At 40.7% G+C, this 26226-nt stretch overlaps 1 protein-coding gene across 3 annotated transcripts in view; it reads right to left on the reverse strand.

The window, feature by feature from the left end:
* Ap1g1 (adaptor related protein complex 1 subunit gamma 1) overlaps window positions 1-20956 on the reverse strand; it is a 78026-nt gene extending 57070 nt beyond the window's left edge. Inside the window, exons 1-3 of one of the 3 annotated variants that reach the window (XM_052166682.1) lie at window positions 20612-20956; window positions 7307-7390; window positions 180-383 (exon numbers count right to left, since the gene is read on the reverse strand). In XM_052166682.1, coding sequence (XP_052022642.1) covers window positions 180-380 — 201 coding nt within the window. In that variant the 5' untranslated portion in view covers window positions 381-383; window positions 7307-7390; window positions 20612-20956. The remainder of the gene's footprint in view (window positions 1-179; window positions 384-7306; window positions 7391-20611) is intronic. The other 2 variants (XM_052166681.1, XM_052166683.1) reach the window with 2 other exon arrangements.
* Window positions 20957-26226: the final 5270 nt, after the last annotated feature.

A 26226-nucleotide genomic window follows, 5' to 3' on the forward strand; every position in this document is an offset into this window, starting at 1 on the left:
GGGCAACATGCCTTTCCAGGTACATGGTTGCTCTCTCCATCCTACTCTTGGTGTCACAATGACTGGATTGTGAACTATAGGCTATCAAAGTATCTCCCTGCTAGGAAAGATTTGATTCCCCAAGTCACTGTCATTCAAAAAGAAGTGTCCTTGCCAGATGTGGTCTCCACTCAGCCTACCTGTCCAAAGTGAGCAGGGTAGCCCAGCATGTGCATATATAGTAACTTTGCCACATTCCGACACCGGTATGTGTTGTCCTCTTCTCTGAATGACGACCGGATTGCAGCACACTCTTTCTGGATCATTTCTCGTTCCTCAGCTTGGGTCCGGGCTGTCCGGATGGTCCGGATCAGCTCCCGCAATCTGATGGGGGCTGGCATCCTCTGGATATGGAAAAGACATAAAATAGAAATGTTCTTATGTTTTGCTCCTAAAACCATTCATACAAGTTCTCATATAAAACACTGGCTGGTTTTTAAGAACACAAGACTTGCTAAATCCAGCTTAGATATGATCAAGTATGCTTTTACGCTCCAAATGTATCACATGCAAATCCCAAAACTGAATAAATTTCTACAAAGACTACAAAGTATTAACTACTATAGAAATCAAGACAGGGCATGGGAACATCTATGTTTGTCAGGTGTGCTGGTTCATTCCTGTAATCCCAACTTTAGAGAGGCAGAAGTAGGTAAATTACCATGAGCTCAAGGCCATAGTAAATTCTAAGCCAGTGTCAGACAACAGAAGTTGAACCAATACCAGTTAACCAGACTTCCTTCTTGCCTCATGCAAATCAACAATCTGCTAGCCATGGGGTTACAAAGAGCACACCCCACTCCCATACTACCTGTGTGTTACTACTGTTACATTTTATGAGAAATAGTCAAGGGTCTAAATTTACAAAATATTTTTATATTTATTATCTCATTTGTTCTGTTCTTTCTTTGGTTTTGAGTCAGCATTTTGTTATTCATATTGGCCTGAAAGTGCTACTAAACCTGATAAATCCTGTTTCTGCCTCAGGAGTGTTGGAATTGAAGGGTATATACCACTATGCCCAGCTTGTGTGTTTCTAGAAATAAAACCCAGAGGTCTCTTGCTTGCTAGGCAAGCTTTCTACTACTAAGTAAGTTGCATCCCCAGCCCTCATCAGGGCACACTGAAATAAAGGGAAAAATCATGATCTCCATTTTGCCTATAAAGAAATTTAGTTTAAAAAAAAAAAAACTCAGCAATTTGCTCAAGAGCACAAGGTGACAGGTGACAGAGGCAGCACCTGAACCAGGTCTCTCAATACCTCAAAATTGCACTTACATATAAAATGACACATCCACTAGGATTTGATTTAAAGTACTCCCGAAAAAGAAATGACAAAACAAAACCAAAAAAAAAAAAAAATCCCAAACTGGGGAGACAGAAGAAAAAGGGGGGTAGCAGGGGATAGGGGGCAAAATTTGAGCATTGCAGAATATATCAAAGTTTGTGTACATGCCATTTTCATAATGAAAAGCTTTTAGGAAATCACAAAGTTTCCAGATAAGGGTATAGTGGAGTTGGCAGAGAGCTTGTCTAACATGCAGAAACACCTGGGTTCAATTCCCAGCACTGCCTAAATCTTGTATGGTAGTGGACACCTGTAATCCAAGCACTCAGGAGGTGAGGACAGAGTCAGGAGTTAAAAGCCAGCCTAGAATACCTGAGACCCTAACAGGGACAGAAGAACAGAAGAAAGGTTGGAAGAAAGACAGGAGGGGAAAGAGAAAAAAGAAAGGGAGAGAAAGAAATAGTGAAATTTCAATAAACAAGGCATTAAACACCATTAAACATGTAATGTCTCACTGAAAGTAAGGTGCTTAATAGTTAAGAATCTATGTAGAGAGCCATTTCTTCTTTAATAGTAAACTATAAACAAAGGCTTCAGGATAAAACATTTGTAAGCAAACTGGTATGCTGCATATGTAGTATATAACAGGAAACACGTAAAATGTATCGAGAAAAGTAAAGCTGCTATTGATCAGGAACAGTAACTGCCCAAAGTCCAGTCTTCTTTCAAAAAGTAGGCTTTACTTAACTCGCTTTGTAGAGAAGAGAAAAGTTAACTAGCAAAGCATGGTGGTTCAGCCTGGAATCCCAGCACTTGGAAAGCTAAAGTTGGAGGATCAGTACAGGTTAGATACTCTCAAAGGTCAAACACAAATACTATTGGAAAGAACAGGAGTAGAGCTGAGTGGTGGAGAGAGCTTACCTAGCATGCACTAATAACACCTTGGTTCGTCCCAGCACCACCTACAAGGGCTGGGAAGCTCTGCTAGAAAATAAAGTCTCTCCCAAAACACCCAATGGCTCTAGGAAGCAAACAAAAAGACTGCTGGAAAAGCTTAAATCACCAGGCAGTGGTGGAGCATGACTTTTATCCCAGCACTTTGCTGGCCGAGGCAGGCAGATTTCTGAGTTCGAGGCCAGCCTGATCTACAGAGTGAGTTCCAGGACAGCCAGGGCTTTACAGGGAAAACTGTAAAAAAAAAAAAAAAAAAAAAGAAAAGAAAAGAAAAAGGAAAAGGAAAAAAAGGAAGGAAGGAAGGAAGGAAGGAAGGAAGGAAGGAAGGAAGGAAGGAAGGAAGGAAGGAAGGGAGGAAGGAAGGAAGGAAGGAAGGAAGGAAAAGAAAACCTTGAATCTAGTCCAAGAGCATGTATATAATCTAACTTGGAAAAAAAATCAAGACCTTAAGCTAGGTAATAAGTCACAGAATCACAGAAATAAAGTCCATGCCACCAGCATGTTTTTTAAAGCTCCAGGACAATTTATTAATAGAGTTTGGGGGGGAAAAAAAAAAAAAAAAAACCTCCAGAAGGCAAGCTGCAAATCTTGACAGCAGCCTGGAGGAGAGAGAGAAAAGAGGCAAAACCATACTGCTTGAGTAAGGCCAGCATGGAGATCAATCACATGACAGGCCAGCAGCGCCATGACCAGGAGGGCAGCTGCAGAGATACAGTAAAAGGCCTAAAGTAGCAAGAGTCACACTTAGGCTCAGGCTAATACCCAAAAGACAAACTCAACAAACTTCATGATGGCTCTAGTGACTGCCGAGGGCAGGAATTCTGGAAAGGAAAAGTATCTCATTGTGAGGACACTTTTATCTCCTACTTGTTAGGCATAGTTTAAGGAAGATCGATACTCAGCCCGACCTACCAAGAGCTCGGTGACTGACCTGCCCAGTCTGGTTAATTGTTAAGGGACAAGACAATGGCATGTCTCCACCTATAGGAAGGTTTCGTTCTTTAATGTAACATTTCCTCCTATGAAGACGTAGCCCTAAAAAACATTTAGGAGATGGACTAAAATTGGGGGCTATAACTCATTTCTACCAGGACAATCTAGGAATCTGTTTCCAAAGCTTTGCACATTAGAAGGCATTAATATCTGGGCTGAAGTTTTAGTCCCTTTCCTCACAGATAGCATCCAGGCAGGGATGCTTACTTAAGAAGAGATAAGAAATCAGAGTTCTCTCTGGCATTTCTAGCCAGAGAAGCAGGGACATTTCTGAACTACTGCTTCCAGTGTTCCTGACCTAAGCGGCCCATTCAGTTTCTCTCTTTGGCCTTCCCTAACTGTCTTTTTTTGTTTGTTTGTTTGTTTGTTTGTTTGTTTGTTTTTATTTGTCCCACCCCCCACCCCCACCCCCACCCCCCACCCCCGACAGGGTTTCTCTGTGTAGCCCTGGCTGTCCTGGAACTCACTCTGTAGACCAGGCTGGCCTCAAACTCAGAAATCCGCAGCCTGCCTCTGCCTCCCAGAGTGCTGGGATTACAGGCGTGCGCCACCACTGCCTGGCCCCTAACTGTCTTTAGAGAACTGAGGTGATAAATGAATCTGGCTTCTTCCTGGGGTGGGTCTCAGATACGGAAGTTGGAGTATCCCTTTAGTGGGCCCATCTAAGAGGTTAACCATAAAAGTCAGTGAAGAAAGAAGTCCTTGGCTGACGACAGAGAAGTGTGAGAGAAAGAGAGCTCCTAGAATTACAGGACCCAGAGAGAGCTAGAAGCCAGAGCAAAGTACAATTTTAAATGCCAATAGGTTTTTATGGAGCAAATTTCCTCTCCTGGCTGCTAAATATACCATGTATAAGAACAGAGAATTAGTTACCTATTTGACTCACTTTGTGGTGCTGTAGTTTGCCCAATAATAGGCTGTCTACAGCTTACAGAAAAGCAACATGTTTTCCCCCTGAGTTGTTACAATTCATTACATTAGTTGATATATATATATATATATATCTCACATATATAATACACACACACACACAGTGAGATTAAGAACAAAAGTTAAACTCAGATGGGGGAAAAATTTGGTATGAAGTCAGTGAAATGTCTCATCTGGTAAAAGCACTTGCCACCACACCTGATGACCTGAGTTCAACCCTGGGAACCCCTATGGTAGAAAGAAAATGGACTCTAAGCTCCACCTACACAAACATAATACGCATGGCCACTCTATACACACACACACACACACACACACACACACACACACACCTGACCACACTCCATCTCATCCCCCCACACAAATTTTAAAAACATATTCTAGTCTGTCTTTATTTCTTTATTAAAGCAGTGAAGGGTTGGACGATGGCTCAGCTTGCTGCCAAGCTTAGTTGATCTCTGGAATTCACGAGGCTAAAAGAGAATCAACTTTTATGCGAGCATGCATACACACACAAACACTCACACAAAATAAATAGTAAAACAATTTAAAAACAAAGAATAGAAATAAACTGAATTAAAAAGGAAGAAGGAAAGCAAAGAGAGGGAGGGAAGGAGGGAGGGAGGGACACAGGGAGGGAGGGAGGGAGGGAGGGAGAGGGAGAGAGAGAGAAAGAGAGAGAGAGACTTGGTAAAGCAGAGGACGGTGAGTTCAAGGCCAGCATGGGCTACATAGCAATACTGTCTCAAAAGTTAATTTTTTTGTCAGCAAAAAAGAAATAAATAACAAGAGAAATTTAAGAAGCAGGTATGATAGTGTGTACCTATAGTCCAAACAACTAGGTTGGCTCAAACAGAAGGATCATCTGATCCCATGAGTTTAAGACTATTCTAAGCAACATAATGAGGATGCCATAAAAAATAATTAGGGAACCGGAGAGATGGCTCAATAATTAAGAGTACATGTTGCTCTTGTAAAGGACTCAAGTTTGAATCCCAGAATCCAGGTAGCAGCACACAATTGTCTACAACTAAGTTCCAGGGGATCTGATGCCCTCTTCTGGCCTCCATGGGCACCAGGCACATACATGATACACATACATACAACATACATACAAGTGAACAAAAACACATATGCATATAAATTAAATATTAATATTCTAATCATTAATAAAATCTACTAAGCTCTAAGTTAAAAGATGACTGAAGTGGTCTCACTTAAAAGGCAGTCATTTTCTGTACCATTAGACAGAACCAATAGACAATGAAGACTAGAAAGGTCTCTATAGGTCTGAACCAGGTGTCAAGCTGTCCAGAAAGAAGTTTCTGAGTGATTCATTGAAAGACAGTACCCCACAAACATTCAAATCAAATCAAGTTACCTATTAAGTTATGCCCCAGGGCTGGAGAGGTGGCTCAATGGTTAAGAGCACTCACTGACTGTTCTTCCAAAGGTCCTGAGTTCAAATCCCAGCAACCACATGGTGGCTCACAACCATCCGTAAAGAGATCAAACGCCTTCTTCTGGAGTGTCTGAAGACAGCTACAGTGTACTTACATATAATAAATAAATAAATCTTTAAAAAAAAAAGTTATGCTCCTTTTAAACTTCTATGTAGGACAGAACAAAGATAAACAATTGGGACTCATATTTCCCTTTACCCTTTGTAAATAAATCTACAAAGGAAAACAATAAGGATTGTGCCAAAGTGTTAAAAAGAGTGAAGTAGTTTATGGAAATAAAATACTAGAAATAAAAACAAAACAAATCAAAAAACAAAAGCCAGGTGGTGGCACCCGCCTTTAATCCCAGCAGTCGGGAAGCAGGGGCAGGTGAATGTGTAAATTGAGGCCAGCCAACCTAATCTATAGCAAGTCCCAGGACAGCCAGGGCTTCACAGAAAAACCCTGTATCAAAAAAAGGGGAGAGGGGGGCACGGGAGGGAAAGGGGAAGGGAAAGGGGAAGGGGAAGGGGAAGGGGAAGGGAAAGGAAAGGAAAGGAAGAAAAGGAGGTAGAAAGGCAGGCAGGCAGGCAAGCTGGCTGACTGGCTGGCTGGCTGACTCGCTCCAAATCTCAATAAGAAGCAAACATAGCATGTACATAACTGAACTGCAGCAATTAAAGCCAAGCATCTTAAACTCAGAAAACTACAGGATCAGGTACTTAATGAAGAAATTAAAAATAATAATAGTTTAGTGCCCAAAGGACTATGTCATAAAGTGTCATGTATTTCAAGAAAACACAGTACAAAAAATAGCATCAACACAGCCTTGTTCAGATCCAGTGCAAAGAAAAAGGGGGGATATAAAAACATGGAATAAAAATCAGTTTCATAACATAACATCCTCCTTGTTTAAATCAGTGAGTCCCTCGACCACGAGGAAGTAGTAAACAATTTTTACTAAAAAAAGTACCAATCACTCAACAAATATTTGCTCACTCTTCTTTAATGGCAGATATTCCAATAGGTACTTGGGCCCAGAATGGTCAATATATTTATCCTTAAGAACTCAAAAGTAAATCTGGAATCCCAATACTTAGGAAGTGCAGGCCAGAGGACTGGAGATTGAGGCCAGCCAGGCTATCAAAGTCTGCCTCAAAAAACCCTAGAGGAACTCAAAAGTCTAGTGAGAAGGATAGAATTTAAATTCCAGCCATATCATAAAAAGAAACAAGCAAATGGCAAAGGAAGAAAACATTCATACATAAATAATTCAAATTTTGTCATGGCCAAAATAATTTAGTATATTCAGGCCTTTTTTCTTTTGAAATGAAGGCTTTTTACAGACTTCGAAGTTTTTCCATTTTGTAAAGATAATGGAGGACACAGACTGTGCATGCTAATTTACCCACTATGTCTGTCTAGCACAGCACCTCAATTACTGACGGTATTTTTGAAGCAAAAACAGTCAGTCATACCAAGTGAAAAAAAATGTTACCAACAAATTCATGCCCACTTAGGTCAGATTTTTTAAACTTTGGAAGATTATGAAAACCTGCACATTTTCAGTGGTCTTGGTTTTCTGTTGTTTTTTAATTTCAAGCTTGAGACAAGGAATTGTACACTGAGAGCTTTAAGTGATAACCTTGGGATCAATTACCTGGGTTGAATCCTAGCTCCACCACTTAATAGCTGTGTGTCCTTGAGTAAATGACTTAAACTCTGACATCTTCAATTTCCTCATCTGCAAAATGTGGAGAAAGTACCTATCTCAAAGGGTTATTGCAAGAATTCAATATAACACATACAAAATAAACACAAAAGAACATATTCTAGCCTGCCACAATGGCTCACCCCTGTAATCTCGGTGTCACAAGTCTGGGACAAAAGGACCAATAAAGTTTAAAGTCAGCCTGAGCTATGCTATATTGGGGAAACCCTGTTTTTTGAGCACTTTTTAAAGATCATTTTCTTTAAAAATAGAACAGTGCAGAAGCGTGTGACCATCAACCCCATCCCATGGCACATCCGTGAGAGAAGGGAATAGAATCAGGGACAGCAGAGAAACAGGACCTTTGCTAATATTTTCTTTCTTTGATGGCTAAGTGAGTATTGGGTAGGTGAGTATTTACCATTGCTCACCACCTTTAAGTCTGGAATTTCATACACAAAGCTACACTCAGAGGCTAGGTTGGCAGAGTGCTAGCAGGGCATGAGAAATGCCCTGGAATTCATCTCCAGTCCTGAAATAAAAAAAAAAATTCTAAATTTAAATATATCTAATCCATGTAGTAAGCACTTATCACATTATCTGGAAAGTATAAATTATCTGGTTATACTGTTGAGGAGTTTATTTTTTATTATTTTAGCTTTATTTTTAAGGGAGTATTTCATATGGCCATGTCTGACTTCAACTGGCTATAAAATTGCTAACCTTCAACTTCTAATCCTTCTGCCTCTCTATTCACATACACGCACACACAGAGCTGGAATAATGGATATACACTACCACACCAAGCTTTATTTTCAAAGTACTAAAAGACCACAAAGGGATAGGGTTGTAACTTGATGATACAGCATATGCCAATTATCCACAAGACCCTGGCTTCAATCAACAATACCAAAAGAACAACAACAAAAAGTGCTGGGGAGATGGTTTACCAGATGTGCTGGCTAGTCATATGTCAACCCAACACACAAAGAAGAGTTATCTAAAAGGAGATATGAGACGGTGCCACCAGCTAAGATCCTGCTATAAGGCATTTCCTTAACTAGTGACTGAGAGATGAGGGCACAGCCCATTGTGAGTGTTGCCACCCCTGGGCAGGTGGTCCTGGGTTCTAATAAAAAAGCGGACTAAAGCCTGGCAGTGGTGGTGCTTAGCTCTAATTCCTACACTTAAGAAGCAGAAGCAAGTGGTTTAAAGGCCAGCTTGGTCTACAAATCAAGTTCTAGAACAGCCAGGGCTATACAAAGAAACCCTGTCTCAAACAAACAAACAAACAAACAAAATAGGAAAAGAAAGAAAAAAAGGAAAGGCAGGCAGACTGGCAGCAGTATAGCAGCACCCTTCCATGGCCTCTGCATCAGCCTCCAGATTCTGCCTTAAGTTCCTGTTCTGACTTCCTTTGAGGATGAACAGCAATATGGAAGTGTATGACAAATAAACCCTTTCCTCCCCCGCTTGCTTTTTGATTATGGTGTTTTCATCGAAGCAAAGAAACCCTAAGACACCAGGTAGGGCACTTTGCTGTGCAAGCATGAGGACCAGACTTCAGATCTCAGCACCGACAAGCCCCAGACATAGCACACCCATGACTGTACCACCAACATTGAGGATTGGGGAGCGAAGAGAAGCAAAGACAGGAAAAACTACGTTTTCCTGGCCACCAGCCTATGCAAAAAGACAGTGATTGAATTCCAGGTTCAGTGAGAGACCATGTCCCAAAGGACTAAAGGGGAGAACAGTAAGATACACCTACACATCTGAAGATGCTCGCTCGCACACAGAAGGGAAGGAATTGAGACTATCTAGTTGGTAAGCTAGCAAAAAACATTCAATGCCTTTGTAAGGTTCTAAGCCTTTCTTCAATTTGCTAAACTTCTGACTCTATGTCCAACCCCACCTGGTTTGCTCAGTGTTGGGAAATCAAACCTAGGGTCCCTTGCATGCTAGACAAGCAATACATCTTCAACCTGTAAAATTTTTTTGAAAACTCTGCAACCCAAACTAGAACTAAAATTCCTCCTGCCCGTGTGCTGGGATTACAGGTATACAAAACCATGCCCAGACATTTAAAAAATATTCTCTCCAAAAGTTAAGTGAAATTGGGTTAGGGGGCTTAAACTAAATGAGGCTATTTTAGATATTTATTAGATTTATGACCACAGCACTGCCTGCTCTTCCTGATTACCCAAGCTCTGCCTGCTCTTCCTGATTACCCAAGCTCAATTCCCAGTACCCACATAGCAGCTCACAACTGTAACTCCAATTCCAGGGCACCCAACACTCTCTTCCGCACATGAGTGGTACAGACAGGCACGCAGATAAAACACCCATATGCATATAATAAAAATAAATAAATCTCAAAAAAAAACCCCAACATATTAAACTACTGATAAAAACTTAGAGGAAAAAAAGCTGAACAACTCTGTTTTGATTCTAAAAGTTATCATCCATATGAAGGCAACAGTCAATTTCCAAGTCTATGCAAGTAATGTATGGGATCAAGAGCCCCACGGGAACAAAAGCATGCTCAAGCCAGGATCACCACGGTGTCCCAGGAAGTGCTCACCTCCTCACTCACCAGGGACAAGATCCCCAAGGCCGTCCTTGGGGTCACCCTTATCTCGTCCTCACCTCTGAGTAAGAGCACAATAAATTCTGTTTTTATTGGATCTGAAATACTAAAGTAGTCTTATCTAAAGAATATGTATTTGTCCTTTCAAAGCACAAGAAGTAAAGGTAAGCTGGCAGCTCCGCTTCAAAAAGGGCAGCCAGGACTCAGCCCAGTTCCTGGCCTAGATAACTTTCTTCCCACAACAGAACTCACTACATGCTGAGAGCTCTGAGCTACTGACAGCCAAAAGCCAAGAACACAAACCAAAGGCTGTGTTCCTACGGCATGTAGCTCCTACGGCTACATGGTCATTCACCTCAACGTAAAGACATTTGAACTCTTAAGTCTTTAAAAAAAACAAAACAAAACAAAACTAAATTAAAAGCCACCTTTTCAATATTAAAAACCACTTCCTTTTCTAACCAACCAAGAGGAGGATTTTTCTTGAACAGGTCTTTCTTGCTTTAAAAGAGAGAGAGAGAGACAGAGAGACAGAGAGACAGAGAGAGAGACAGAGAGAGAGAGAGAGAGAGAGAGAGAGAGAGAAAAGAAAAAGACCTCAGTAAAGGACTGAGACTGCAGCTTCCTTTGCCACTGATTACTACATAATATCCAGGCATGGGCAGTGTGGCTGAAACTAAGATACTAAATTAACTAAACAAACCACCACCACCCCATAATTTCCCTCTCATAGTCTGTCCATACTTTTATGTTGCATGATCATTTCATATATATAACTAAGTGCATTTACAAGTTGCACTTTGACTAGAGCAGGGCACTAAACTAGTGGGACTGGGAGAGGGCGATGAGAGTGGCGGATGGAGTCAAAGTCAAAGGATGGAGAAATGGTTCAGTGCAGCAATGAATGCTTTTCCAAGGGCACATGTTCAATTCATAGCGACGTGGCAGCTCATGATTATCTATCACTCCAGTCTGTCCAATTGTCCTCTTTTGGTCTCCTCAGGCACACATGGTACACAGGGATGTATACATTCAGGCAAATAAAATAAAAACTAAAACAAAGTGCAAAGCAAATCTGGTCTATATGAGCCACTGGCATAAAAAAAAAAATCAGAATTTTCCTTTCTAATATCTTCCAGTATCTTAGTGCTTTTCTTAAGACAATGGGGATGAGGTGAGAACATGGGAAGGAAGAATACTTACTTCCTCAATACCAAGAAATGTGTTCATAAAAATAAGGTCTATAGAGTTAAGGAAGGTTAATATCAGAACATAACTGGGCCAACAAGATAGTTCAACAAATAAAAGGTGCTTACTGCTGTATGGGTGCTATGAATCCTACTGGGACCTGAATTTGATTCCTGGGACCCATAATGTGGAAGGAGGGAACCAACTCCCCCAAAGTTCCTCTGACCTCCTCGTAAGCACCACCCCAACACATACATACATACACATACACACACACACACACATACACACACGAATGAATGAATGAATGAATGAATGAACAAATGAACAAATAAACATGTACTGGAGAATGACTCAGTGGTAACGAACACTTGCTGCTATTCTAAAGAAAGTGAGTTCAGTCCCTAGTACCCATATCAGGTGGCTCATAACTGCCTTAACTCTTAAGTCCAGGGGATCAGGCACCCTCTTCTGATCTCCTCAGAAATCTGCATACATGTAGAATGCATTCATACTGACATACACTTCCTCCACATATAAAGTAATAAAAATTAAAGTTTTATCAAAAAAACAAAATCAGACCCTAGGATTCCCAGCACCCACACAGCAGTTTACATCCATCAGTAACTCCAGTTCCAAGGGATCTTGCTTCTGCATACACCAGGCATGTAAATGTCACATATACCATACATGCAAAACACCTATACACATATAAATGAATATTGTTTTGCTAAGAGCTTAAATATATTTGAAGAACAGGGTTAATTAGTGTATCAGGTTTCACATGACTCAATGCAACAACAGTAAAAGCTAACTTTAAACACTCTTGTTTCTGGCTCAAAATATGACTTCTTAATATTAATCACTGTCTCAAGTTCTTTGACTCCCAAAGTAACCTCCATACAAGGCATGGCCTACTATGGGAAACAGACATGCGAGTTCCAATGAAGAACACAGCTCCTGTAAATGACACTATTACAACTCTGCCTCTCCACTTGTCAGTCTGACCAGAATCATTCCTAGGTAAACTACTAAATGGAACTCTCTCTTCAAAACAAAAAAGTATGTGGAACAATATGTAACCACACAGAAATATCACCACAGCCTGTGTAAGGCAACCAGTTGGCATCAGATACCACTCCAGGACTAGAATTGGCTTTGTTACTTAAAACAAGCTAAGGGGAACCACAAATAAAGTAAAATCATAAATATCAACCTTAGTAAGATGCCATTCATTCCACAAGACTGGAATGTCAAATACAGAAGATTAAGAGAAACCCTGTCTTGAAAAACACCAAAATAATAATAATAATAATAATAACAACAACAAACAAAAAATGAAAAATGAAAATAAATCTCAGAATTGTAAAGAATTTTATTAAATAAAGCGCAAGTCTCTGTACGATCAAAGCCAACCTAGTCTACATTGCGAGATCCAGGCCAGTCAAGGCTACCAAGTAAGGCACTGTCTCAAAAACAGACAAAACAAGAAAAGGAGTCAATAACTTATCAATGAACTACCAACACATTCTCTGTTGGAAAAGAGACTATAAGACTGCTGGTAAGACGGTTAGTTTTCTTGACAAAATGAATTACATAACAAATACTGAAAAGAAAGACGGATGGTGAGATTTCTTTACTGACACCGGAAGCTTCTGATGGATAAATCAGGAAGAGTCGTGGTTAATGTCAACTTCAGAATTAAACATCTAAAAACCCAAACATTTCAAAGAAAAACAGATAAGATTACTTACTTTCTGATTTGTTGCTGTTTACACATTAGAAATAGTTTTGAAAGTCTTAAAAGACGTTATGTTGGGAATGAAGGGTGTACATGTGGAGAACAGAGGACAGCTTATCTCCTACCTTCACATGGTGTTGGGGATCAGATCAAACCTACATCACCATGCATGTACAGCAAGCACCTTCTCTCAACTTATTGTCAATTTCAATGTAACTTTCTATGTATGCTTCTTTGGGCAGTGTTCTGATTTTACGCTTATAAACATTGTATTCTCTCAGTATGTTACAGATGATAAAGGCTATTTTGTATACCTGAAGACAAACATTTTGGTGGCATCAACTCTTCCTATCACAAATAATAGACCTGAAGCAGATTCCCATAACAGCAGTTGATACCCTGGCTGCTATAGACTAGGAGGAGCAGAGGAATGGGTTTTCCAGGTGGAAGAAAAGCATCACAGGGCTAGAGAGATGGCTCAGCGGTTAGGAAAACTGACTATTGTTCCACAGGTCCTGAGTTCAAATCCCAGCAACCACAAAGTGACTCACAACCATCTGAAATGGGATCTGATGCCTTCTTCTGGTGTGTCTGAAGACAGCGACAGTGTGATAAATAAATAAACCTTTATTTAAAAAAGAAAAAAGAATGAAAAACATTACAAGTATAGCTGGAATATTACATTAAAAATAAATATGAAGACCTACTATAGTATCCTGTCCCTTTAATTCTAGCACGTAGGAGGCTGAGCCAAGCAGATCTCTGTGAGTTCAAGATCAAGCTGGTCTACAGACTAAGTTCCAGGACACCCAGAGCTACATAGTGAGACCCTGTCTCAAATAAATAAATAAATAAATAAATAAATAAATAAATAAATAGTGCCAGGAAACAGCAAAAAGTTCAGAATCTGTGGGAAAAAAATAGTACAATAAAATAGGAGAAATAATCAGCACCTGGGTTCTGTCTAGGCCCATATGCATGTGCAAATAAATAAATAAATAAATAAATAGCATTTTTAAGCAGCAAACTTATGTTGATACTTCCAGGAAAGGATCTTTCTTATTAAAACTAAGTTTTGAGCCGGGCAGTGGTGGCACATGCCTTTAATCCCAGCACTTGGAAGGCAGAGGGCAGGAGGATTTCTGAGTTTGAGGCCAGCCAAGTCTTCAGAGTGAGTTCCAGGACAGCCAGGGCTATATAGAGAAACCCTGTCTCAAAAAACAAAAACAAAAACACCAAAAAAAAAAAAAACCCACCACCACCACCACCACCACACAACAACAACAACTAAGTTTTGCTCCTCAATGACCATACCAAAACCTAGTATTTACAAAGATTCAATTAACGCTATACAGTATACTTATTTTTAGTTAAGTTTCCCAAATCGTCTCAAATCAGTATTTTCATATTTTTAAAGATACTTTCAAATATTTCAAAGCATGGCAAGAGAAGCCTTGTATGAAGACTTTTTTAAAAGGAATTTAAATTCTAGTTTATCTTCCTTTTCTTTAGCTTTAAACTGAATTTTTTATTTTTATTTTTTAATTTTAATTTTAATTTTTGGTTTTTCTGTGTAGCCTTGGCTGTCCTCCAACTCAGAGATGTATCTGCCTCTGCCTCCTGAGTGCTAAGATTAAAGGCATATACCACCAATCCTGGGTCAAAACTAAAATTTCTTAATAGTGAGAATTTAAAAATATCTTCCCTAACTTTAAGCTGTAAGAACACAACTGCGACTCTTCTTAGAACCAAATAGTACAGATCATCTAGTCTTTGGTTGGTTGGTTTTGGTTTTCAAGGCAGTGTTTTCCTGTAAAGCTCAGGGACTGGGTTTAAAGGCATATGCCACCATGCCCAGCCTATAGTAATCTTTTATAAAATCTTTATTTTTAATTGTAGGTGTCCATCTGTGTAGGGATATGTACATGTAAGTGCAGTTGTGCATGGAGGCCAGAAAAGAGCTTCCAAATCCCCTGAAGCTGGAGTTACAGATGGTTGTGAGCCACCTGATGTGGGTGCAAGGAAACAAACCAGGGACCTCTACTACAGCACACCATCTTAACAACCAAGCCAACTCGCCAAGCCCTCCTCTCTACCAATTTTAATTTAACCCAAAGGCTTGAAAAAAAAAAAAAAAAGAAAACAAAGTTAATTCACAGTTCCAAAGATCCCTGATCAAATCTTCCTCATATCCGTTAGTACAGGAATCAGCAATATCAATTTCAAAGTGTGGGGCAAGCTAGAAAGTTTGGGATGCTCAGAAAAGCACGACCACAGGAGAGACAAGACAACAAGCTAAAGTTGGAAGCAAAAGCCTATTAAGCAAAAGTGACCATTGTGTGCTAGCAACAGAAAAGGAGAGAAAAAATGACTGCCTCTAGGGTGCATTTAATTATTCACAAAGTACAAGGATATTTTCTTCATCTTAAAAATAATAATAATTTTCTTCTTAACCAACTCTTCTATGACAATGCTTCTAACGTGTTAATTTTATTTCCCAGTGGTTTCAATAAGCTCCAAAGGGCTAACCGTCCAAGAGCTTAGTAAAAAAGCCTTTCTCACGCCAATCATCTCCCCTAATCTTTGAAATTAAAGTGCTAGCTAATGCTGATTCAACAACTTTGACAAATGGAGCGGTATTTTCCTCATCTCTAAACCTTTCACACTTTCATATTCCTAGTAACCAAAACTCATGCCAAATTATTTTATATTACCCCTTCAGGGATGGAAAAGCAGCTTGCAGGTATTTTCAAGGAGAAATTATATTCCTTTTTTCACTTTTCTCTTCCCTGCCTTCATTGAAATGAAATTTTCTACACATACACACACACACATACATTTAGGAAAAATCCTAAGAACAGATTTTCAAAACATACAAGCCAAGAAATATGAATCCATAAAACCCTGTATATCTTCTTTCTATTGCTGCTGCTGTTATGGTTATATATGGAATCCGGATTTGAAGCTTGCCCTAGCAGGCACTGGATTTCCTATGCAGATCAGGCTGGCCTAAAATTTGCAATGATCTTTATACCTCTGCTTCTTGTACAGGCAAAAACTACCATGCTCAGCTTTACATGGTCTCTTAATTCTAAAATTGCTTGCTACTTTAAATATCCTGCCTAAAAAACTGAGGAAGGTAGAGCCTGAAAGGAGACCTGTAATCCAAGGTCTAGGGAGGCTAAAACAGAAAGTTCGTGAATTTAAGGCCACCCTGAGATACACAGTAAGACCTTGTTTCAAAAACAAATAAAAGGGTGCTGTAGTTAAGAACTCTTCCAGAGGACAAGAGTTTAAATCCCTGCACCCACATGGCAGCTCATAACTGCTCTAACCCCAGTTCTAGGACTTCTGCCACTCTCACACAGACATACATACAGGCAAAACACCAATAAACATAAAATAAAAAATCAATTATTAAAAATAATTTTTAAAAAAAGGACAGGGATATGTCTCAGCAGTTAAAAGCACTTGCCAAGCAAGATGACTGAGGGAGGCCATTCTTCAGAACCTATGCACAAAGCATATTTGGCTCATCTGTAATCCCAAAATAGAAGGAAGAGATAGAAGAGACTACCTCAACATGGAAGCAGGCAAGAACCCTCAAAAGGTGCCCTGTGGAGGCTAAAGAGATGACTCAGAAGTTAAGAGCATTATTGACTGCTCTTGCAGAAAACCCTGGTTTGATTCCCACCACTCACATGATGATTCACAACTGTCTGTACAACCCAATTTATGGCCTTTATGGGCACCAAGTATACACATGATGCCCCGACATTATACAAGCAAAACACCAAAACAAAATACAATTTTTGTTTAAACCTAAGTTGTCTTCTGACCCCCACACTCTCCACTACATAAATATGCATGCACTCACAAATAAATACACAAAAATTCATAAAATTTTAAAATATAAAAGTAATAAATAATAGAGATAAAAGTAGTGGAGATTTTTTAAAATCCTAAAATCAAGACCTGACAATAAGTCATATTGCATTAAGATTAAAATGCAGGCCAGGTATGGCTGCACATACTTTGATCCTAGGAAGGAGGCTTAGGCAATCAGAGCTCTAGAGTCCCAGGCCAGTGTGGTCTATATCGAGTCCAAGACAGGAAGAGGGCTACACAGAGAAATCCAGCCTTAAAAAAGAGATTAACAGAATTAAGATTCAAGCACCTAACACAGACAGACAGATAGGTAGATAATCAGATTAGATACATAGATTAGATAGATATTTAGATAGATAGATAGATAGATAGATAGATAGATAGATAGATAGATAGATAGATAGATTTGTTTGTTTGGACCAATACACACCTGGAGCTCCCTAGAGGGCAGAGTCAGATCCCTGAAACTGGAGTCACAAACAATTGTAAGCACCATGCGGGTGCTGGGAACAATCCAAACCTTGTTCTTCTGGAAGAGCTATGAGTGCTCTTAGCCACTCATCTTTCCATAAAGGTTTTATTTTTACATTCTCTTCAGCTAAATCTAAGAGTTTTCAACTTTTAATCAGTTATGTCCCATTATATACACAAAAATTTAAGTCTCTATCAAATGCAAAAAAGGGATTAAACATTTTGAAATCTGTCTTGATATGTAGATTCCAATTCAACTTTTCCAATTAAAAATAACTTTTGAAAGAACTCGTTTGACCTTTTATGCCTACATAAGGATTTTTTTTAAATGATTCATTTAAACTATTTGGGTTTTAATGTGCTTTGTATACTGTTTAGTTTTTTGTTTTTTTCTTTTGTTTTTTTTTGTTTTTGTTTTTGTTTTTGTTTTGTTTTGTTTTGATACTGACCTTCTGGGAGGTAGGGTAGGATAGAACCTATAGCTTTAGGTCTGCTAAGCTAGCACTCTACCATGGAGTTACATTCCACTACCTGACTTTTTAAAACTAAGCCTGGGTTAAATATCATTAAATATTATCAGAAATTTCTATAATTTAGTTTCATTCTAAAATTCACCCTTAGATTATATGGTTGCTGTCAGCAAAACAGACGGGATCAAAAAATCATTTACCTTTACCAAAGCCAATGAGTGGAACTAGACCGTGTGCACCCCTTAAAGCAGCATACGCCTGCAGCCCCGGCACTGGGAAGGTAAGTGAAGGATACAAGTTCCAGGCCAACCTGAGCTACATAAGAAGACTGTCTCAAAAACCAAAGGCTGCACCAGTACTGGTGGCACAAACCTGATAATGTTGATCTCAGCTACTCAGATAAGGTAGGAGGGTCACAAATTAAAGCCAGCCTGAGCAAGTAAGCCAAAATCATGTTTAAAATAAAAAGAAAGAAAGAAAAAAGAAAGAAAGAAAAGAAAGAAAGAAAAAGCAGGGGGACAGGGGGCAGGAAGATGGAAGGAAATAAATGGAAGTTTACTAAACACAAATGTTAACCTCTAGTGCAATTCTCAACAGCCAAGAGAAAGCAGGCATTCGTGTATGCACTGATCAATGGTACACAGAACAGCACTTTTCTAATAATTGTTTAGCAAAAGGGTACTTTCTCAAGGTAAAATGTAAACCATCTAAGAATGAATGACATTAGCCAGGCAACAGTGGTGCATGCCTTTAATTCCAGCACTTGGGAGGCAGAGGCAGGCAGATTTCTGAGTTTGAGGCAAGCCTGCTCTACAGAGTGAGATCCAGGACAGCCAGGGCTACACAGAGAAACCCTGTCTCAAAAAAACAAAAAATTAAAAATTAAAAAAAAAAGAATAAATGACATTTAAATCCCAATATGTTAAGCCATAACATGAACTGAGGTAAACGACTTTGATAGCTCTGTCAATACTTGTTCAAAAAGTGAACTCAAAAACTGACCATTTCCGCAGTAACATACAAGGAGGCACAAGCCAAGCTCTTTTTAAAGCAAAAGAAAACTGAACAACTTTGGAACAATACACTCAACAGAACTCATATCTAAGAAGAATTCTAAAGGAGCTTAAAACAAGAACACAGAATATCTACACTGAAAATACTGCCTCTGCGTCACTGCATGACCTGTAAAGAATTTACCTGTAGTCAGATTTCAAAAGTGTAATAAGAATAAAGTATCACAGGGCTGGAGAGATGGCTCAATAGTTAAAAGCACTTACTGCTCTTATAGAAGACATGGTTCAGTTCCCAGAACCTACACGGCAACTCACAACTGCCTAGAATTCCATTTCCAGGGGATCCAAAAACCCTCTTCTGACTTCCACTGGAACTGAGAGTGCAGTGTGATGCACATATTTGCATGCCAGCAAGACATTCACACACATAAAAAATAAACAAATCTTCAAAAACTGTTAAACATACATCAATATAAAGTTTACAAGTACTGAGAGATTTGACTTGGTTCAAGTTATAAACTTAAGTTTCGAGTCACTTGTGATCTCAAAGAAGTTATTTCTCTTTTGCAGATGTAAAAACCTAGGCTGAGGGGGGAACTGGGGTGGGGGGGTGATTCAACCACACTCACCTAACTTGAAATGTAGGAAATAACCAGTGAATTATTTTGAAATGTTTCTTTATCCAAGCATGCTGGACCACAAACATATTTTAAGAACAGAATTAATGAAGCCAACACTACTTTGAGGATCCACAGGTTTCAAATGAAACCTTAAAAAGTTTATAGTCTGGCAAATACTACGGGAAACGGTGGAAATGGATGCTTAAAACCTAACTACTTTGAGAAAAGTCAACATAGCAAAGATCATTACTATACAAACACCTGAGGGGTGCGGTCACTAAGAGACCATTCAGCTCGCTCGTCTATTAACTAATCCCTATAGGAACCAAAAAAGTTATTTTCCTTTCTACCTACGTCAGATTATTATTCTCCAAGGGCAGCTTTCCATGCTCAAGCATATATAACACCAAAAGAAAAAAAAAAGTATCAGTAAGTGCCCAAAATCTCAGAACAGAAAAGGAAATCCAGAAAGTGTTTTGACAGCTCCTTCGCACCCAAAGCTGCTTTGGCCTGCTTTAAACCCATTTACTGCTGAAATACACCCTAGGTGGTTCGACCGATCTCTGACACCAAGCCCCAACAGGGAAGCATAACCGACAGTTCCAGGCAATGAGGAAGATCCTGAGAAATACTAGAAACTGACGTCCGCAGTATCGAGAGTTGCAGAAAAGAGTGAACAGTGCGGTCTCAGGTGAGTTCTTTAAAAGGAGAAAGAAAAAGGGGAGGAAAAAAAAGGCGAAAATGTTTGGACCAGAAGTTAGTTGGAAGGTTAGAGGCGAGGCCGATGTCCGGCTCTGAGTGGACGGACGACACTGCAGGGACAGGCAGCATTACCCCTGCGTGGGAAATGCTCAGAGTTCTCAGATCTGACCCGAGTCCCCGACACAAGAACGCTGATACGTGGCTCAGAGAGGACACGCGGGGGTGGGGCCCGCCCCGCTAAATCCTAGGCTCCCTGAACGAGCTTTCAAAGCAGGATCGCAGCCTGATAAAGTCAATGGGTTCAGGGAGGCCTGCACGGGCCAGACAACGCCGAGGTAGGGAAAGCGACCGCTCACGGAAGCTCCGGCTCTGAAGCTTCCGAGGGTCGGCCCTCAGGAAGTCCGAGCAAGCCTGGGGCTCCCTGGTCCCTCCTGACCCAACCTGGGTCCTCCTCACCCCCCACAGGCTGAGACCGGACCCCCGGGACTGACAGGAGGTTTCCAGCCAAACGCTCGCAGCTGCGGCGGAGCCAAAGACACAACCTGCTCTCGGTGCCGCGAGTGACACTCACCGGCCCGAAACCTCGAATGAAACCAGCAGCTTCGGGGGCGGCGGCAGCAGTGGCAGCAGGAACCGAACATCCAAAATGGCGGCTCCCTCGGCCTCACCACCGCTACTGCAGGCGGAGGGATCCCAGGCGAGGAGGGAGTTTCTAACTCACTTCTCGCGCTTCTCGAGAAGACGCCGCTCCTCGGCTCCCTCTCCTCGTCCACCCCGCGTCCCTCCAACTGCAACCTGTACTGTTTCCCACCTCGAGTGGCCCGAGAACTCGGACCCTGCTGAGGACTATTTGCCGAGGAGGAGGCGACTGCGCCTGGCAGAGCGACGCAAAGCGTAGCAAGGGTCGGGGCTGTCACTGATGACGCTAGACGCGGCTGCCGAGTCACCGCTTCGAGGAGTCTGAGCTAGAAGGGTCCGGCCCTACCCAGGAGTCAACGTACTTTGGTTCCGCTTGGTGGCGGGGTTGGGGGAAGCAGTGGAGCCGGGAAACGGTGGGGTCACCTGAGGGGGCGGAGCTCAGCAAGGTAGCCCGGGGGAAGTCAGAGAGGAGAGGCAGGTGCAAACATAAGACGTTTAGCCAGTATTTAGTCCGAAAGGATTCCTAAGTGTTTCTTGTTGACCAGTGGTTTCTGGTCCACATTAGAAGCATGCTCCGAGTGGCTTTGGAGTATGGTTTTATGGTATCTTCATAATTTTTTTTGCGAAAACAGAAGATGAAACCTAACAATAGAACAGCAACATTGCCTTGTGAGTCAATCTCTCCTACAATTCAGTCCCCTACTGTAGGAAAAAGAATCTGGACAATAACAGTTAAAACTCTTCCAAAATAGGTTTTCAATCTATGATTAAATAAACTAATGACCTGAAGCAAAGAAAGTCTAACTAGACAGTACCTGGCGTGATAAATAATTACTAACTTGTGACAGAAGTCTTTTCCATGTGAACCTAGAGGTCCTTGATATCTTGGCCCATTTAAAGGAAAGGTGATCTACCTAGAATAAAATCTTTCCGATAGATTGGCAACAAAATCATCCCGGATGTGAATAAAACACAAGACTAGACTGACTACCAGGAACTAAGCACAAATCCTGAGTTTCAGACTTGAGTGTCATAAACAGGAAATTGCACCTTTTAGGCATTCGTTTTTCATGCAAGGATTTCAAAATACTTTACAGACGTTGAACTGGCTAAGTCTAGCCATACAATTTTGACCTTGAATTTCTGGAGCATGCCAAGTGGCTGGAAAGAAAGGACGCCAAAGGCGTGATCAAATTTATTAAATATTGATGTCATGTTGATCATAAGGCACCAACGTATGTACAACCTAGCCCTCTAAGCAATCTCTTGAGTCAAAGTAAGTAACTAAAGTTTACAAATAAAGAGACTTAAGACTTGAGAGAAACTTCGACTGTCTCCCACACTGAAGTCTGCCTTAAGATGTCATCTTACACAGAAACCACTACACCCCATATACATATTCCAACCCAGACCTACTGGTTTGTAGAACAGAATGCTTATGGAATTCAGACCCTCCTACCCTTCTCCGGTGCATCTATACAAGGCAGCCCTAGGTACGGCCTAAGACTAGAAGAATATCATAATGCTAGTACAGTGCAGATTACTGTGAACCAGGCTTATGCATGAAACGTGTCAAATTCATTGTGAAATTTCCATAAAGGAAATCTTTAAGCAGAAATGGAAGGCAAAGGTAGCCAAGTTTTCCACATGGAAGATTAAAATAGTTTTTATGGGCCAAAATTAAGCGTTTGCCATAGCAAACAATAAGTCTTTTATTTTTCTCTACTTTTTCTTTTTCTTTTTCTTCTTCTCCTCTTTCTCCTCTTTTTCTTCTCCTCCTCCTTCTTCTTTTTGAGACAGAGTTTCTCTGTCTTTCCTTGGAGGTCTAGGAACTCTGTAGACCAAATCGGCCTCAAATTCACAGAGATCTGCCTACCTCTACCTCTGCCTCTTCCTCTGCCTCCTAAATGCTGGGATTAATGGCAAAAAAGATCTCTTCTTAAGAAGGACTTCGAGGCAGCTGTGGTGGCAGCATCTGTAAGCTCAGTTTCTAAAAGGCTGATGCAGAGAGATTGTGAGTTGGAGGATAGCCTTGGCTGCATAGTGACTGAGTTCACAACCTCCCCTCCCTCTAAGAAAAACTGAACCCTCAAAGGGAAAGTGCAACTTAGACCCCTTCTCTGTTGTTGTTGTTGTTGTTGTTGTTTTCTTCACTTACACTTTTCTTTATTTAAATTACCACTCCATAGCCTGATGTGGTGGCATAAACCAGAATCCCAGCACTTAGGAGGCAGAGGCTCCACAGCAAGTTTGAGGCTAACTTCAACTGCATGTGACTCTATCTCAAAAAGATTAAAACAAAACTGTAGATGTAATCTCACTATCCTAATTTGACAGTCAAACAGAATTATCGAGATTAAGTCTGAGGTGCTGGGGAGATGTTCTGATAGTGAAAAGCACTTGCTGTTCTTACAGAAGACCCTGCTCTCATGTCAGGCCAGTTCAGCTGCCTACAACTTCAGCACCACAGGGTCTGACACTTCCTTCAGGCCTCCAGGGACAGCATACACACATGGACACACAGAAGTAAACACTTCAAATCTTTTGGATGAGATTTCTAAAATTGTACACATACATGAAAAGGATTAAGGAATAAAATTAAATTATGAAAGTTATTAGCTTTGGATAGTAGGATTATTTTTTTTTCCGAGACAGGGTTTCTCTGTGTAGCCCTGGCTGTCCTGGAACTCATTTTGTAAACCAGGCTGGTGGATAGTAGGATTATTAAAATGTATTTATAATAAGGATAGTATACATTTATCCAAAAAAAAAGTCTTGCACATTTCGAAAAGGAATTTTTATTAGAAAGGAAATTTTATTAGAAAATGTTCCTCACCCCATTCTGGCAGTAGGGCTAATGGAGAGTTGAGACAGTCCCATGTACCTCAGGCTGGCCTCAAATTTACTATGTATCTTAAGATAACCACTCCTCATTTTCCAAGTGTTAATAATTGCAGGTGTCCTCTCACACACCTGGCAAGAAAATGCAGTTTTATGAAATGTAAAAATGTTTTTTTTGAAAACAGAGTTTTATGTAGCCCAGGATAGCACAAACTATCTGTGTAGCTGAAGATGAACTTGAGCTCTTGATCCTCCTGCCTCTGCTTGTCAAATGCTGGGATTACAGGCATGAACCACCATATCCAGTTTATGCAATACTTGAGATAGACCCCAGGACCCCATGCATGCTAGGCAAACACTTTACCCAGTGAGCTAGCTATCAGTCCAGCTGTCATGGGTAGGCTGTATACTGTCCCTAGCAGAAAGAAGTACCTTGTAGATTACAACTTACACAAGTATTTCCAGAAGAGTTGATTCACTAGTTCAGCATGCACCATGAGCTTATAAGCCACAAAGATATTATTTAAAAGCTTGGTTTCTGGTACTAGACTACCTAGGTTTAAACCTTACCTTCCTGGATAGAGAGACGTCTCAAGATCATTGGCTAATCTTACAAAGGGGTCCTTGTGGTTACCAAACCCACAAGACAGCTTACAACTATCTCTAACTCTAGTTCCAAGGGATCCTACATCTCCTTCTTTTTCTTAAGGTTTATTAATATACTATATATAAGTAGACTGTAGCTGTCTTCAGATACACCAGAAGGCGTCAGATCTCATTACAGATGATTGTGCAGCCATCATGTGGTTGCTAGGATTTGAACTCAGGACCTCTGGAAGAGCAATTGGTGCTCTTAACTGCTCAGTCATCTCTCCAGTCCCAATCCTGCATCATCCTCTGGCTTCCACAAGCATTCCATACATGGTATACATACATACATACATACATACATACATACATACATACAGGCAATATACACATGACATGAAAAATAAATCTTTATTAAAAACCAAACCTGCTTTCTTGTTCTTACTGAGTTACTTTACATCTTGGGGCACACCTGATCCTCCGTGTCCCCATCCCTGAAGGAAGCTCATGGGAATATTGGCATCTTTGAGCTGATCTGAGAGATGAGCTGACTGATACACATAAAACAGTATCCAGCTGCTGGGCCTAGTAATGCAATCTTTTCATCATAGGATGGGCAAAGGCAGCTGGACCTTTGTTAGTTCAAGGTCAGCCTTGTCTACAGAGGATATTCCCTGACCAGACTACATAATGAAATTCTGTTTCAAAATGAATGATTTTTAAATTTTTATTTTCTTTGAAAACTAAAACAGTAGTTGGAGCATGCTAAGTGGTCAGCAAAATCCATAGCTATCTTTTTTTTTTCCCCTGAAACAGGATTTCTCTGTATAGCTCTGGCTGTCCTGGAGCTCACTCTGTAAACCAGGCTGGCCTCGAACTCAGATATCTGCCTGCCTCTGCCTCCTAGAGTGCTGGGATTACAGGCGTGCACCATAACCGCCCAGCAAGAAGGCATCAGATCCCATTACAGATTGTTGTGAGCCACCATGTGGTTGCTGGGAATTGAACTCAGGACCTCTGGAAGAGCAGTCAATGCTCTTAACCACTGAGCTATCTCTCCAGCGCCCCCATAGTTGTTTTAAGATGAGTTTTTCATCCCCAGTTTAGAAATATGGAAAGAAGAAATGTGGTAAAATGGTCTGCTCCCCTTTTTGTGGGTGGAAGGAGCTGGTCTTTGGGTGACCTAAGTTCAGTCCCTAAACCCACATGTTGGAAAGAAGGAGCTGGTTTCTGCTAGTTGACCCCTGACCTACATGCAGATGCTGCAGCATGGTGCATGCCTGCACACATGCAAAATAAATACAATGTAAGAAGACATTTTAATACAAATAATACCATTTATTTACTTACTTATGTATTTATGACTGCCTGTAAATGTATGGTGTAGGAAGATGAGAGGGGTATGAGACAGGGAGCTCCTGAGGAGGTCTGAGGACAGTCTGTAGACTCCTTTCTCTCCTTGCACCTTTATATGTGGACTGGCTCTCAAGCCACCAGATTGACACCATTACTGCTGACACTCCTGGAACCATCTGGAAAGCCCTGTCAGGCTCATTCAGCATTAACCAGACTCAAATCTAGATCTACGGATTCTGGGCTTCTCCTCTAGTCCAAATGTTAAGTAAGCACTCCATCCATTTGCCCCTGATTGATGTCACTAGGCAATGTGTCTCTAGGTGTTCTAGAAACCATAATGGACTTTACAAAAGAGACTTCCCCCTGCCGTCTAGATAATTAAATTTTCATTGAGGAAAACTAGTTTGTTTGTTTATTGGTTTTTTTGGATATATATTTTTCGAGACAGGGTTTCTCTATATAGCCATGGCTGTCCTGGAACTCATTCTGTAGACCAGGCTGGCCTCGAACTCAGAAATCTGCCTGCCTCTGCCTCCCAGAGTGCTGGGATTACAGGCGTGCACCACCACTGCCCGGCTGAAAACTAGTTTTAAATAATACAAAGATGCAAGAGAAAAATAGTTCAAAGTGCTGATATTATCTTCCAGCAAATAAGTCCTGGCTAAAAATAAAAATATGAGGCTGGGGGTGGTGGTGCGCACCTTTAATCCTTAATCCCAGCACTTTGGGAGCCAGAGGCAGTCGGATGTGAGTTCAAGGCCA

Source organism: Apodemus sylvaticus, chromosome 21 (genome assembly GCF_947179515.1).
Source record: "Apodemus sylvaticus chromosome 21, mApoSyl1.1, whole genome shotgun sequence".
Classification (NCBI taxonomy): domain Eukaryota; kingdom Metazoa; phylum Chordata; class Mammalia; order Rodentia; family Muridae; genus Apodemus; species Apodemus sylvaticus.